General features: G+C 37.1%; 1 protein-coding gene across 1 annotated transcript in view; it reads right to left on the reverse strand.

Moving 5' to 3' along the window:
- Nucleotides 1–319: 319 nt before the first annotated feature.
- MRPS31 (mitochondrial ribosomal protein S31) overlaps nt 320–14,738 on the reverse strand; it is a 30,076-nt gene continuing 15,657 nt past the window's right edge. The window contains exons 6-8 of the mRNA XM_039535029.1: nt 12,480–12,556; nt 7,140–7,283; nt 320–1,180 (exon numbers count right to left, since the gene is read on the reverse strand). Coding sequence (XP_039390963.1) covers nt 915–1,180; nt 7,140–7,283; nt 12,480–12,556 — 487 coding nt within the window. The 3' untranslated portion in view covers nt 320–914. The remainder of the gene's footprint in view (nt 1,181–7,139; nt 7,284–12,479; nt 12,557–14,738) is intronic.

Raw genomic sequence — 14,738 nt, forward strand, 5'->3', positions numbered from 1 at the left:
AGTTATAAAACAAGAAAGTAATAGAACTCTATGCCTCTTGATAAGATCTGAACCTCCCATTTCAAACCCTGCAGGCCAGGAGATAAACAGAACTTAATCCAGATACTGGAGTAGGATTGAATATTGCCTGCTCTGATCCAGTATAATTGTGGGGATTAAATGACATGTTCCAGGGCATTTTTGTGGCAGGCTGATTGATTTTTATTTTTTAGTGACAGGTGTTTGAAGCTGCTCGGGTTTGGGATTTTAGAAGTAACCCTGTGATAAAGGGCAGAGTGCAGGAGAGGCTGTTTGACAATATGCCACATGTACATTACCATGATTTATGTAAAATATTTTAATATAATAAAGTGCTGCAGAGAGCAGAAGGGAGGGAATTCTGGAGAGGAAAGAAGGTTAAAAAAATAAAACCACTTCTTGATGGTAAACCAGATTAGGCCACGGAACACAGTCTCTCAAGGGAAACAGTGGAATCACCCACCAGCAATTAGCATATTTAAAAATAAACCACACAAAATATTAATATGCAACAGGAAACAATCCTGAATTGGCAGGGGGTGGAGTCAACGACATTACTGGCCTTTTTTCATCTCTAGATTCTGTGACCATACAGCAGAAACCAGTAAAATAAAGACCATTCTGAGAAATCTACTTACTGGTTGTTTTGGATAGGCTTAAAATGAATTAAATGGTGAATCAGGGAATTTGTACTGCAGAATTAATGACATTTTTGTTATGTACAGTCTATGAGCTGCAGACCATTCTCTCCATTTTGTGTATACAAACTAAGAGAAGAGTGGCAAATTTTAGTTTGTTTTTTTTTAAAAAGTTCATACAATTACATCTTTCAAATCAGGTGTTTACAATGTTTTACTATGCACTGACACAATGAGTTTTTTTAAAGTGATCACTTGTTACTTTGATAAACTCTTCTTTTCAAGACTAAGGTCTGTTTCTTTCTCATGATCATCAATCTCCTTAAGAAGTTCCTCCTTTTCCTGGAAGTAATCCCGGAACCATTCAATATGCTCAGCTTTTTGTTTAACACTTAGATATGGGTTCTTGGAAAGCCCGCAGGTCACTAGTTCCATGAAGTGGCGAATAGGTCCTTGCTTGGGAAAGTCTTCTAGGTATTTATCCAGAAAGATATGTTCATGAAATTCAACATCATCTTCAATACCTATAAGGTGAATTGCAAAACACTGTTATATCATAGTTTCAGTTTGTCTTGTGTGTGTTCACTAAGTCTTGCATGTAAACTCCTTCTAGTTGGTAGAATTAATAGTTCAGTGTTGTACCCAAAAAAACAACAAAAAAAACCAACCCTGCAGTGGAATGGAAGGGGACTGTGGTGAGGTCCAACACACACTTCGACCCCTGTCCTCCCCAAATAAGAGAGATTTCAGTGCACAGATGTCATGTCAACATCCACAACTCTTTATTTTCATATTGTGTTTCTCTTTAAGAGGGCAATTTTTACCTATACTTCATATTTGGTAATGCCATTGAAGCCTGACTCTGAAATCCATTTCCTTATCAAAAAACCCTGTTTTCTTCAATTACATGCAAATGCTGGTTTGTTATGGGCTATGAAAGCTGGGCTGCTAGCAATATTTTTTAAAGACTGAATTGAGTATTTACTTGTAATAAGAAATATACTGGTTGCATAACTTTGCAAAATGGTTTAAAGGAAAAAACAAGGTAGTACAAACTGAACAAGCCTACCTTCGAAAGTATTTGTTATTTGAATGTGTTCCATGCTTATACACCTTTACCTCGATATAACACTGTCCTCAGGAGCCAAAAAAAAGTCTTACCGCGTTGTAGGTGAAATCACGTTATATCAAATTTGCTTTGATCCACCAGAGTGCACAGCCCAGCCCCCGCACCCCCCAGCACTGCTTTACCGCATTATATCCGAATTCACGTTATATTGGGTAGTGTTATATTGAGGTAGAGGTGTATGTTCATTATATTTCACAATTTTAGGTATTTTACTATTAAATTTGAAACAGGGAATGTTTTTAAACACTTCTTTTAACCCTTTCCAGACTTTTGCAATCATAAAAATACGAATAGATCGAGGTACACACAATTGTAAGATTTTGCAAGTTTTGTCAGATGTTACCTTTAGCAGTGATGAATGCAAAAATATTACATTAAAAAGCATTCCGTCTCACAGCTAGGTGGCACAGTGGTTTGTTACAGACCTTTCACCAAAAATACCTCAGATCAATCTAGTAGTGATTTCAGGCCTCTTTCTAGTGGATTTCACTGGTTTCTGCTCTGTATTTTGACACTGGTGTTCAAAGGACACACAAATCAAAGTGTAAGACGGGGTAGACAACCTATGGCACGGGTGCCGAAGACAGCACACGAGCTGATTTTCAGTGGCACTCACACTGCCTGGGTTTGGCCACCGGTCGGGGAGGCTCTGCATTTTAATTTCATTTTAAATGAAGCTTCTTAAACATTTTAAACACTTTATTTACTTTACATACAACAATAGTTTAGTTATATATTATAGACTTATAGAAAGAGACCTTCTAAAAACGTTAAAATGCATTACTGGCACGCGACACCTTAAATGAGAGTGAATAAATGAAGACTCGGCACAGCACTTCTGAAAGGTTGCCGACCCCTGGTGTAAGATCTTGAGGACTACAAACTCAAATATGTATAGAAAAAAGGGATTGTCTCAGAAATACCATGAGATTTGGCCATATTACCAATCCAGAAATCAAGACAGACTAGGGTCTGTGACTGCACAGAGATTTTTTTCCCCTCTTCAGTTGATAAAAGAACCTGTCACTAATTAATGTAATTATTTGATAAGGTATAAAATTAACTATCATGAATGCTGTAATACATTTGTAAAGACTACAGAACAGTAAAGTGTTTGTTTATAGATGAACAAGATAGTTTAAAAAAAAAAAGTGAAGTCAAGTCCATTGGTCTTAAGTTAAAGATCTAGTAGATACTTGCCTACACCCCAAACCCAACAATTTGACAAAATTAAGCCCAAAATGTTTATGCCAATGACCACTATCGTAATAACAGAGATACCGGCAGAGTTATTTGTGGAAGCTTGCACATCACTTATTATGAGTGAGTGTTATTAATCCTTCACATAGCTGTGAATAAGCATTACAGTTTCCCACACTAGAAGAGAACATTTAAAAGTATTTAAGTGATTCAAATACACCTAACTATTTTACAAGCCAAAACCCTTAGAACTAGAGTGACCTATCATGAAAAAACATCTCTGTACATTAGCACATTAGTTTGGTGCATGTCATCTTAGTAGAACATAATATTGAAGACTGGAATTTGTACTACTCTTTGTAGGCTTACATTCATTCTCTCTTATATCTGTAGTAAAGAAAACTCTCTTTGCATTATCGGAAAGGATTGACTATATTGCAGGTAAATACTTCCAGGTAATAAAACAGGAATGAATGTAAAATTATTTTGATACTAACCAGGATATTACATATTTGGCAATAACCTTAATCATCAAAATGAAAGTGAGATAATACAGACATATTAGTGCAAGGATTAATGGCATGTCAGCTTCTTCCATACCTCCAGCAGCCCAGCACTGTAGCATGGAAGTATCTCTCAACTTGTACACCATACTTGCTAAGTTACCATGGTTTCTTTCCTGTTTTTCCTTCAGACACTGCAATTCCTAAAGAAGCTGGAAAAGGATGTCTATTTTCCCACACTGCATCATCAGTAATATGTGCAGTGTTTATCAATACCAGCTACCCATCCCCTTTATCTCCCTTGTCCTTGAAAGAGAAACCAGATGTTTCCCTCTTCCCAGAAGCTAACATTTTCTTCACTGATCATATTGGCTTTAAAAGGCATATTTCCGCTGGGCTTGGAAACTCAAATCCACTTTGTGAATACTAGGAATCCTCCAATTATAACAACAATGGGTTCCAATTCTCCTTTTCTCCCCCAATATTTTGTGGTTTCCTGAATCAGGAAATCCTGATAGTTATTGTTCGTGATTCTAGGGTCCCCCTTAAAATATTTCTGTAATCTGTTGGTCACAAAAGTCTGAGAGACATTGACTGATTTTCTATTAAAAGAATCTGAACAATGCAATAGTGAAATAGAGAGGCAGTGACTATTATTATTTTTATTATGTATTTGTATTATTGTAGTGTCTATGAGCCCTAGTCATGGGAGAAGACCCCATTGTGCTAAGCACTATATAAAACACAAAACAAAATGTTCTCATTGTAAGCCCTCTGTGTTCTATACACTAAATGAGTAGCTTTCCACAGAAGTGTAAGGGTACTTTTGGTAGGGTTATATAGTCACTAGTTCCAAGTATAGATATTAAACCTAATCAGAGTTTTGGAAATGGGCAAATAACTTTTTCAGATCCTAAAAATGCTGGCCAACATTTTTTGCCCTTTTCTACCTTTTTTTTTTTTAATTAAATAATTTCTATTTCTCTTTAGTGGTAGTGCTCCTTCCTAACCCCAAAACATGAACACTTGCAATTTGGGAAGGAAGTAGAAGAAATATGTGATAGCGTCACAGTTTGGCATTTAGTTGAGCCAAAACCATTTAAGGGAATTACTGAAACAGCTAACATATGACTGATGGAACTTATGCATATAGAAGCTGCCAGATGCAATTACATGTTTGCAAAGATTTCCTTTAACCCTATCACTACAACAGTGTCAACCCTTGAAGCACCAATGATCCAGAAGTATTGGTTCTCCAAAATGAGGCACTTGTATATGGGAGAGAACCAAGATGTGTTTTGTCCTATTTACCCAGTGAGTTATTCAGAAGTCATGTGATCAAAGCATGGACGTACAGCTCAAGCCATTTTAAAAAGGGACATGGATGCTTCAGAAGGATGTCTGAAAAAGTAATTGCATATTTTTCTTTCCTATCTATATTTTATTTAAAAGTTTAAGAACTGGGGTACCATTATAATGCTCCAAGTTAAACATCTGTTCCCACAACAGATACAGTCCTAAGCAAAATTAAAATGTATAACCACAGGCTTATGGTATATAAAAGGAAACCTCTATTTCTTGGTACAGAACTAGGTGATGGAAGGTAATGCTACTGAAGAGACAGGGATACAAAATCTAGAATTAGAACTGGTAATGAGTGCCACTTTTCTGTAAGGCTGTTAGAATTACAACAAATTTGGCACAACTTTATGAGTTTCCCCAAGCCTTCTATTTCACTTTGATGTACCTGATGTGATTAATGACCTGTAAACAGAGTTGGCACTTTGATAGGATGGACTTTATTTGCCTGATTTTTGCAACCCGTCCTATGATAAATTTTGGAGCTCTCAGTTGGCATTTTCCACATGACTAATTTTTGTGGACAAATCAATAAAGATTCTTGCTTAACTATATGTGAAGACTCCTTGCTAATTCACTACCCCCAGACAGCAGGGTTCCAGCCACATTACAACACCAGAAATGCCACTGGCCACAGTGATATAAGATTGCAAAAACACGACTAGTATATATTTGGATTAGTGCACAACAGAACAGATCGATTCTCATAGAAGCAGTGATTAAATTCTAAGAAACCACCAAAACAGGATGAGAACATTAAGAAACAGCTCAACCACATTATGCAATTTACAACTCTACACAGAATGGCAGATTTTCAAGGAGTATCGCCTCCAGAAACCAACCTGTTATGTGTTATATCTTTAATATTTTAAGACCACTGCCAAACTTTCTGCAGTTATTAAAACCCTATGTTCACACACTTTCTGTATATCTGCATTTCCTCTTCCATGATGTTCTTTATATGTTTATTGTTGTTTAACTTCACATATAGATACTTCTATAAATAAGGAGAGGGTTACTTATGTACTGTATAATTTATGTCCAGCCAGTAAGACTGTTGGAACGGCTCAATGTTGTGACTTTGATTTTGCTTATGAAATGGACAGGCCTAAGGGAACAATCGGCCTGTAATATTCAGTACATTGTTGTATGCAGTGTTGCTGTAGCCATGTCAGTTCCAGGATTTTAGAGTGACAATGTGGGTGAGGCAATATATCCTGGTGAGAGAGACAAGCTTTTTGAGCACCAAAGAGCTCTTCCTCAGGTCTGGGAAAGGGACTTAGTGTGTCACAGCTAAATACAAGACTGAACAGATAGTTTAGTGTAAGTATTTAGTACATATTCTAAGGGACCATTCAAGATGAAGTGGCCAGTTAATACCCCTGTAGTAATAGGAGAAGAAGGGGAGTTAGTGGGATACAGATTGTTCTAACAAGCCATAAATCCAGTGCTTTATTAACACCACGGTTTTTAATGTCTTCTTTGAGGATGAGGACTGAGAGGCGAGATAGAGTGATTGCTTTGTGAAAAGTGTTCACCCACAGATGATAGGGTGTTTTTGTCTTAATATTTTCCTATGGAAGTGCATTGGATGATGTACACCACATGTGTTAGGCATGTGTAGGATCCCTGGATCTTGAAAGCTGTGCTGTGGTGATGAACATTGTAGCAGTGGAGATATCCATAACTTCACTAGACACTAAAAACCATGATCTTACTAAAGACACTGGCTTTATGGCTTATTATATCAACCTGTAACCCAAATGCCATAGTAAGAAGTAGTATGTTATGTAGCTGGGTGATCTCTTGGAGGTTGGATCTGGGGTAAATGCCAATGAAAGCATTTAAACTATATCAAAATGTAAATGATTTGTGGGGTTAGTTTCCTTTTTATATTTGGTTTGTTAGCTTTAGAGTGTCTATATAAGTAGCAGAAACTCTCTAGCTACAAAATCCTACTGAGAACCAGTGATTTAAGCAATTTCAAGCCACAGCTCTAGACCTGTTCAATGATCACAACTTCATCATGCTTCTTCCCCAACTCATTTTAATATTTAAACTGTTTTCCTTAAAGTTTTGATTAGGATCTAATAGCAAAATTTCCAGGGATGTCTTCATCTGAGGCTTCACTAATTTAGGACAGTTTAAAGTTGCTTACTTGAGCAAAAACTTTAGTAAACTATTGTATGTGGAGGCATACCTGAAATACATTATTAAAACTCTGAAGCATTAGTGTTGGTGCTCTAATTCTCTACAAATATAAAGAGACCACAAAAGCTACAGTACACTTACCCGCTTCATTATTAATAGGGAACTCCCACAGTTTTCCCTCTTTTGTCCACTGGATCATCTCTTCAAACCCATTCCGAGGTGGCTTTTGATTTACTGCTGCAATCTGATTAGCAAGTTCCAGATCCCAGAGTGAAGGTGAAGACTCTAAATAAGAAAAAAAAATACCCCAGACCTGTCAGTTTGCCAGAGAATTATTGACTTAAGCATATTTTGTTTAAGATTATCAAACTTAATGAAGGCTGGTCCTTTCACACATACATTATTTTAAGTTGTAGCTATTAATACCATATTTCATGGTGTGCTTTTGCAATGAAAGCCCACTAAATTCTCAAAGGACTATTAAACTAGCCTACTGATCTGTCAAAGTTGCAGCTAAGTTATTTCAACCCCTTTCCCAAATATTAAGAATAGGAATTAACTTTTTCCATTGTGTGACAGTTTCTGTTTTTGACACTTTTTGGCTGCTTTTTGTTAGTCACAAGTTTTTATATTTAACTCGTCAAATTCTGAACTTGGTCTATGTACTCTTTATTAAAGACAAGAGGACCTTGTTTACTCTAAGGGATTTCCTGGTATTTCATGATTATGCTCTCATTCAGCAAGGCAGCCCACATCTGCAAATGTTCCCAATTGTTTACTATGAACCTCGCCCATTTTGTTTGGTGGCCCAGCTTTTCTACTAGTTGAGATTTTTGGATGCCAGAGTCAATAATCTAGCATACAAAACTGAGAAATCCTGACTTCCCATTTATCTCACTACCTTAAATGTTGTCCTCTTTCATAGAATATACCATAAATAATCTCAAAACTCACATCTTTCATTATGCCCACAATAAATGAGACTGTCATCATTAATATTAAATGATAAAAAAACATTAGCTATACTCAAGGACATGCACATGACTGATGTGAGTAACTTATATCACTATAATGCTCATTCTCCCACACCCTGTCCCCCCCCGTGTTTGTCATCCCTCAGTCAGTCATCGCATCACGCTATCTAAGATTACACTGTAAACTCTGAGACCAGGACTATGGCCTAAATTTTCAGAAGCGACTAGAGTTTTTGGGTGTCCAACTTGACATGATTTAAAGGGGTCTGACTTTTTCAGATGTCTCATGCTGGACACCCAAAATCACTGGTCACTTTTGAAAAATTAGGCCCACGTCTTTCCACCTCAACTGTGAAGTGCTGTAAAATAGTGTGTGTGTGTGTGTGTGTGTGTGTGTGTGTGTGTGTGTGTGTAGAGAGAGAATTTAACACATACATACATATACATATATATAAATTAAATACTATATGCAAATTTTTATAGATTATATATAAAAATTATAATTTTGCATTTTCTCAAGCACTCTTAAAAGATTAAGTTTGAGGCAATTACTTCTTCAGACAGTTTACTTTGCTTTCATAAGTGCTAAAAAAACCTCCATTCATCTTTTCCATTAAACAATCCTTTCTAAAATATTACAGTATTCCCTCGATAGCTCACTCAACCCACCAACATCCTTGGAATTCGGCCAAAGCATTATATGTTATGAGTCCTATTCATTTAGTCATCTCTTGGCTTCATGTCTAACATTTACATAACCTGCAGCAGGCCAATTCAGTGCTCATCTGACCCAGAGTTTTTACTCATTTACACATTCCTTCCTGCTTAATTTCTTTTCATTCTCAGGCACATAAAACAAGCCATTGCCCATCTACAACAGATGACGGTCCACTACATGAGAGCGAGAAGATGCATGGTATTTGGAAGCAGAGATCAGGCCAAACTGCCCTACAATAATTTTCTAACTGTGCAGACTTCTTTTTCAAAAAATGTGTCCCGATTTAATAATGGTTTGTTGAATTAACTTTGGTTTCAGTGGAAAAATTATCCCTTTCCATTGAAAAGCCTCCCCTGCGATGGGTTTCCATTTTTATGTTTGTCTTTGCAAGGAAGAAAGCTGGAGTTTCCTAAAATGAAAGCTTAGGTCTTCAGAAGTCACATAGTTTACAGGTCACAGCCATTCTGACATTTACTATTTCAAACATTAGTAGTTTAAAACTAATGAACTAATCTTTGGTCTTGTGGACCACATCAACTAGTTGAATCCAGTAAACTAACTTCTCTTTCTTTCCTTTGCTACAAAAATGGCAGACACACACAGACTTTCACTCTTGAGAACATTTCTATTTTGAGAGTGATAAATTAGAAAACCCTTGTTCAAATTAATTCATACTTGGCAGAAAAATCCTGCCCCAGCCATACCCATCAGTTACCCATTTTATGTAAATATTCTTTTGTTTGGAGATGTTAGAAGGATACCCAAAAAAGATGTAATGAAAATCGAGTTACAACATTAATTATAAAGGAATCATTGCTTCTACTTTATCCTTTAAGTAATTATAGTCTGATAATTTTCTACTAATCAATCTTCTTTAAAAGAACGACCCAGAGTTTAAGTTTACAAGCATGGTGTGTCTGATGGATGCAAAACAACCTTACATTTACCTTTATGGAACAGAAAACAGCATAGTGTAAAATGCTCCTTTCTCTACAGATTTAACAACCTTTAAACAGGTTTCAGAGTAGCAGCCGTGTTAGTCTGTATCCGCAAAAAAAACCAGGAGTACTTGTGGCACCTTAAAGACTAACAAATTTATCACGAAAGCTCATGCTTAAATAAATTTGTTAGTCTTTAAGGTGCCACAAGTACTCCTAACCTTTAAACAGGTTTCCCTTGATTTTCCACTTAATATTCAGGATTTCAAAATAAATATTCAACACAAAACAAGGAACTTGCATTCATAGTGGGTTTAAACAACATTTTAGTTCAATATCTGCACTAATATGAACTAACAAGAAAACAAGGGGAAATAACGTAAGGAATCAAATATCTTATTGGTATTTCCTGCTATTAAGGAAAAAACTGTTTTGCAATGAGAGTTTTAGTCAGTACAGTTGTGTAACATGGCTTCTGGCTTGAAATCTATTATAGCTTTCCTCAACACTACTGGGAATTAAACAAGGAAATGCTGCTAAAAACTGAAAGAGGCATCCTTGTTGATATCTTATGACAAATCCCATAAAGTTCACTTGCTTTCTTCAAGTTTTACTTGTGCTAAGGTCTATTTATAAATTAGGGAATACATAAATAGTATATGGGTCTTTAAATAGTATGAACAACATTTGCAGTTCTGCTTTTTATAGGGCTGTGTACAAGCTAGTTCAAAGGGTTACTTATAAAAACAACTATAAACACCAGTCATTATTCCTGAACATGCTTGATTCAACCCAAAATTTAGCCATCTGTATTTTTGGAAGGGTAATTTAAAAGAATATATATAAAATCAGAATGTGCAACACAGTAAAAATGGGCTGATGTTTTAAAAACCTAATAATCTTACATATATACTAATTTGATTCCTAAAGGAGATAATTGCAGTATTCTGTTAAACAGTGCTCAAAGGTGACTGCATTCAGTAAAATCAGCAGCTGCTTGACAATATGGAACACTCTCTTGGGAAGCCCTATGTCTGAAAAAGATTTGAGGATACTGGTGGATAATCAGCTGAACATAAGCTTCTAGTGTGATGTTGGGGCCAAAAAGAGCTAATGCAATCCTAGGGTGCATAAACAGTAGAATCTCAAGTAGGAGCAAAGAGGTTATTTTGCCTCTGTATTGGACACGGGTGCTGCTGCTCGAATACTGGTGTCCACAATTCAAGAAGAATGTTGATAAATTGAAGAGGGTTCAAAGAATAGTCACAAGAAGGATTAAAGTATTAGACAACATGCCTTCTAGTGATAGACTAAAGAGTTCAATCTGTTCAACTGAACAAACAGAAGGTGAAGGAGTGACTAAGTATCTATATGGGGAACAAATATTTAATAATGGAGTCTTCAATCTAGCAGAGAAAGGTATAACATGATCCAATGACTGGAAACTGAAACTGGACAAATTCAGACTGAAAATATGGTGTAAATTGTTAACAGTTAGAGTAACTAACCATTTGAACCATTTACCCTGAGTGATGGTGAATCCACCATGACCGACAGTTTTTAAATCAAGACTGGATGTTTTTCTAAAATATCTAGGAATTATTTGGGGGGAGTTCTATGTATGGACTGTGATATACATGAGATCAGACTAGATGATCACAATGGTCCCTTTTGGCCTTAGAATCTATGAAACGGCACTACGTGACATTTTAGTAGAAGAAATAAATAAGCTATACAATTGAAACTGCAGGAAGAAATTAATGGAGACAACATTACCCAAACTAGAAGCTGGCCAAAGCAGTTGAACTAACACTAGTCTTAAAAAAAAAAACAAAAAAACAAAAAAACCTAAAAACAAAAACCACAAACCCTAAAATGGGCTCTTTACTGATCCGCAGAGAAGAATGCCATCTACTGTATCACCAACACTATTTCTACAGCCTCTAGTTTTAATTTTATTATAACACTTTGCAATGCAACAGTGCCTTTTTTCCCCAAAGGAATTCAGAGTATTTTACAAAAATCAGTGAATTCTGATTCATTGCCTACAAGGCATTACTGTACCCATTTATAGAAAGGGAAACTTAGAGACAACTTAAGTGATTTGACCATAGTCACACAGTATGACAGTTGGGAAAGCCAGGCCTCAGCTTTAACCCCTAAATCATACACCCACTCCAGCTTTCATTTTTTGAAGACTATCCCATCCATGCACAAGTCAGGCCTGACCCTGCATAACAGGTGAGATCTGTTGATATAATAGAGTGGTACAGCTACCGGGTTTTCTGTTGTTTTTATTTAAATAAGATTTCTGTATGTGTCTGAAGTTCATGCAAGTGAGGGATTATCTATACCAGGTAAAACTAGGCATAGTTTATCCAGGAAGTCACAGTAAGGTTCTCAGAGTTCTGACAGTACACTTCAATCCTATCCAATTTCCCCTGTGACTGTAGTCTCAAGCCTCTTCAGAGCAAGATCTGGTGCAATGGTTTTGCAATACGGACAAATGCCCACTAAGAACTAGGGTAAACCAAGTATACATTTCTACTGAGAAAATGCAGGGGAATTTTAGTGCTCATGGAAGAAACACCAACAACAGTGGCAATGGGTCAGCTTTACCACATAACTGTTAGTGTACATTAGTCCTGATACAGGATCAAAAACTATTATCCCATAACACTGTGTAGAAGTCTTGCCTACCAATGACCAGATTTAGACCGCACATTAATTTACGATCAGGTTTGAAACCAGCAAGCTAGTAGCCAACCCCTCTCTTCCACGAGACAGAGAACTTCTCTATTTTTTGAAGAATTTCCTCCATTTGGGTTTTTGTTGTTGCTTTTCCACTAACCTGCTTCAGGTGTCACTTCTGTAACAGTGGGAGAAACAGGGAAAATATTAAGCCTCCTTCCTAGGTGAAGCCCTCTTCTATAAACAAAGAAGACAAATGATATTTGATATTTCACAACACAGCCAGTTTAAAATTAGGTTTACAAAACACAGAATATGCTCATTAAATTCTAGAGCGAAAGTCAACCATCCCCTGGAAACAAAATACCAGCATATTTAACATTATACTAAACCTTTAGACTTGGTAACCAAAAGACAAATCATTGCATTTGAGTTACTGCTGTATAATGCAATTAATGAAGCACTGGAACCAGATTCCCACCACACTTTCCAGTGAGGTAATTAGCATAATTGCCATTATTTTACATTTGATTTATTCCTATTTATATATTTAGAAACCTTCATAAAGTCAAATGCTATCAGTCCATGGTACCTTAGTAGCAGATAGTTCTTAGAAAGTGCATTCCTTGGGGTTTTTTTATGCTTTTGTTCTACTACACAAAATATTTCACAATTCAGGAAAAAAGACAACAGATAAATCAAACTAACCCTGATTTATGAAGTAAACAGCCTTTTTGGAAGATTATGTATCCACCCTTTCCTCTCTGCCACATGACTAACACTCAAACTGTTGTGATAAGCTATAGTCTAAACAATCTGTCATTTCTGGGCTCTCTTCTGGATAGTAAAATATATTTGGATTTTTTTTGCACAACAGCAGCTTCACACTTAATAGGATTCTTTATTAAAAGAAAGAAAGATATTCAACAAGCAAACATCTTTAATAAGAGCAGACAAACTAATATTTGGCTTATAAATTAAAAACTCAAACAGCTGGTCTTCTCCCCTCAACCAGTCAAAGTGAATTTTCAGATAAATACAAAAACAAACAAGAAAATAAGTTTATTGTAATTTAGAACAAATGACTCCTTTAAACATTTAACCTTTCCAGTTTGGGTACATTTCTAATGAAATTCTAGTGTTCTTCGTTTGTGTTATTACATATTCATTGTTGCCCGAGCAACACTTGCCTTTCCTGCCCTTAAATTTCATCCCTCTGCTTTCCAGCAGATTTCTGAAGGCCACAACTACTATGGCAAACCTGATCTTGTCATATTACATATTACTAACGTAGCTACCCTGGATCTATTTCAGAAAGAGACTAATATAATTACACAGTCTCAGAAGAATGTGGAATTTAAACAGATTTGGAATTACATTTTCCTATCCATTCATAACTTCCAATAATGTTAGTAGCAGATGTAGGCAGGATTTGGAACAAAACACCTAGTATAAAGTTACTAGTTCAAGTTACTATAAAGCAGCAGCATCCATTAATTACAGCGTATTTTTGACTGTTAGAATTTTATAGCCACAGGAAAAAATCTGAACTTTGAGACTGGTAGTTGAAATCTGCATAATGAACAGTTTATATAATAACACCAAGACTTTTACACTAAACATAACCTCATTACCTAAGATGGTCAGAGAACTCTCATACAATTGGTGACAGGAAGGGAATCTTTTCAAATGCATTGCAAAACATATTTTACTTTCCTTTTATTAAAATATTGTAAGGTGTTTGATAAATTCTATATCAGCTGTTTTTATTGTCTATATTCTAAGTTGCTTTTCGTTTACATTACTTATTTACATATTGCAATAATTTTTGCCAAAGTCAAATACTATTGAGATCCACTCTAGGACCATCACTTTCACACTGTATCATACTGAAACGACTTTCAGTCTCTACCAGCCTAGAATGAATTAATATCCTCAGCCTAAAGGTAACAGGCTACTGAACCATTCAAAAATTCACAATGCATTTAGTTATTCTGCTCCTTACATTGGCATCATTTACAGCAGGGGTCTCAAACATGCGGCCCGCGGGCCGCATGCGGCCCGCGGAGCTCTTCCCTGCGGCCCGCGGAGCTCCCCAGGGCCGCCCAGAGGGGGGGGGCAAAGGGGGCAATTTGCCCCGGGCCCCGGGCTCCGCAGGGGCCCCCAAGAGAAAAGTGGAGGCTCCCGCCTCCGCCCCTCTCCTGGAGCCTCGGCGCATAGAGTGCCGAGTCTCCGTCCGAGCGCCTGAGCCCCGCCCCGATCCGAGCCGCGTGGGCAGGGGGCGGGGCTGGGAGCTCTGGGCTGAGCGCTGCGCTCGGCGTGGAGCTCACAGCCCCGCACCCTCACCACGCGGCTCTGAGCGGGACAAAGCTCAGGCCTCGCCGGAGACGCGCTCGGGTACGGGGGCGGAGCCGCCGGG

Source organism: Mauremys reevesii, linkage group 1 (genome assembly GCF_016161935.1).
Source record: "Mauremys reevesii isolate NIE-2019 linkage group 1, ASM1616193v1, whole genome shotgun sequence".
Lineage (NCBI taxonomy): Eukaryota > Metazoa > Chordata > Testudines > Geoemydidae > Mauremys > Mauremys reevesii.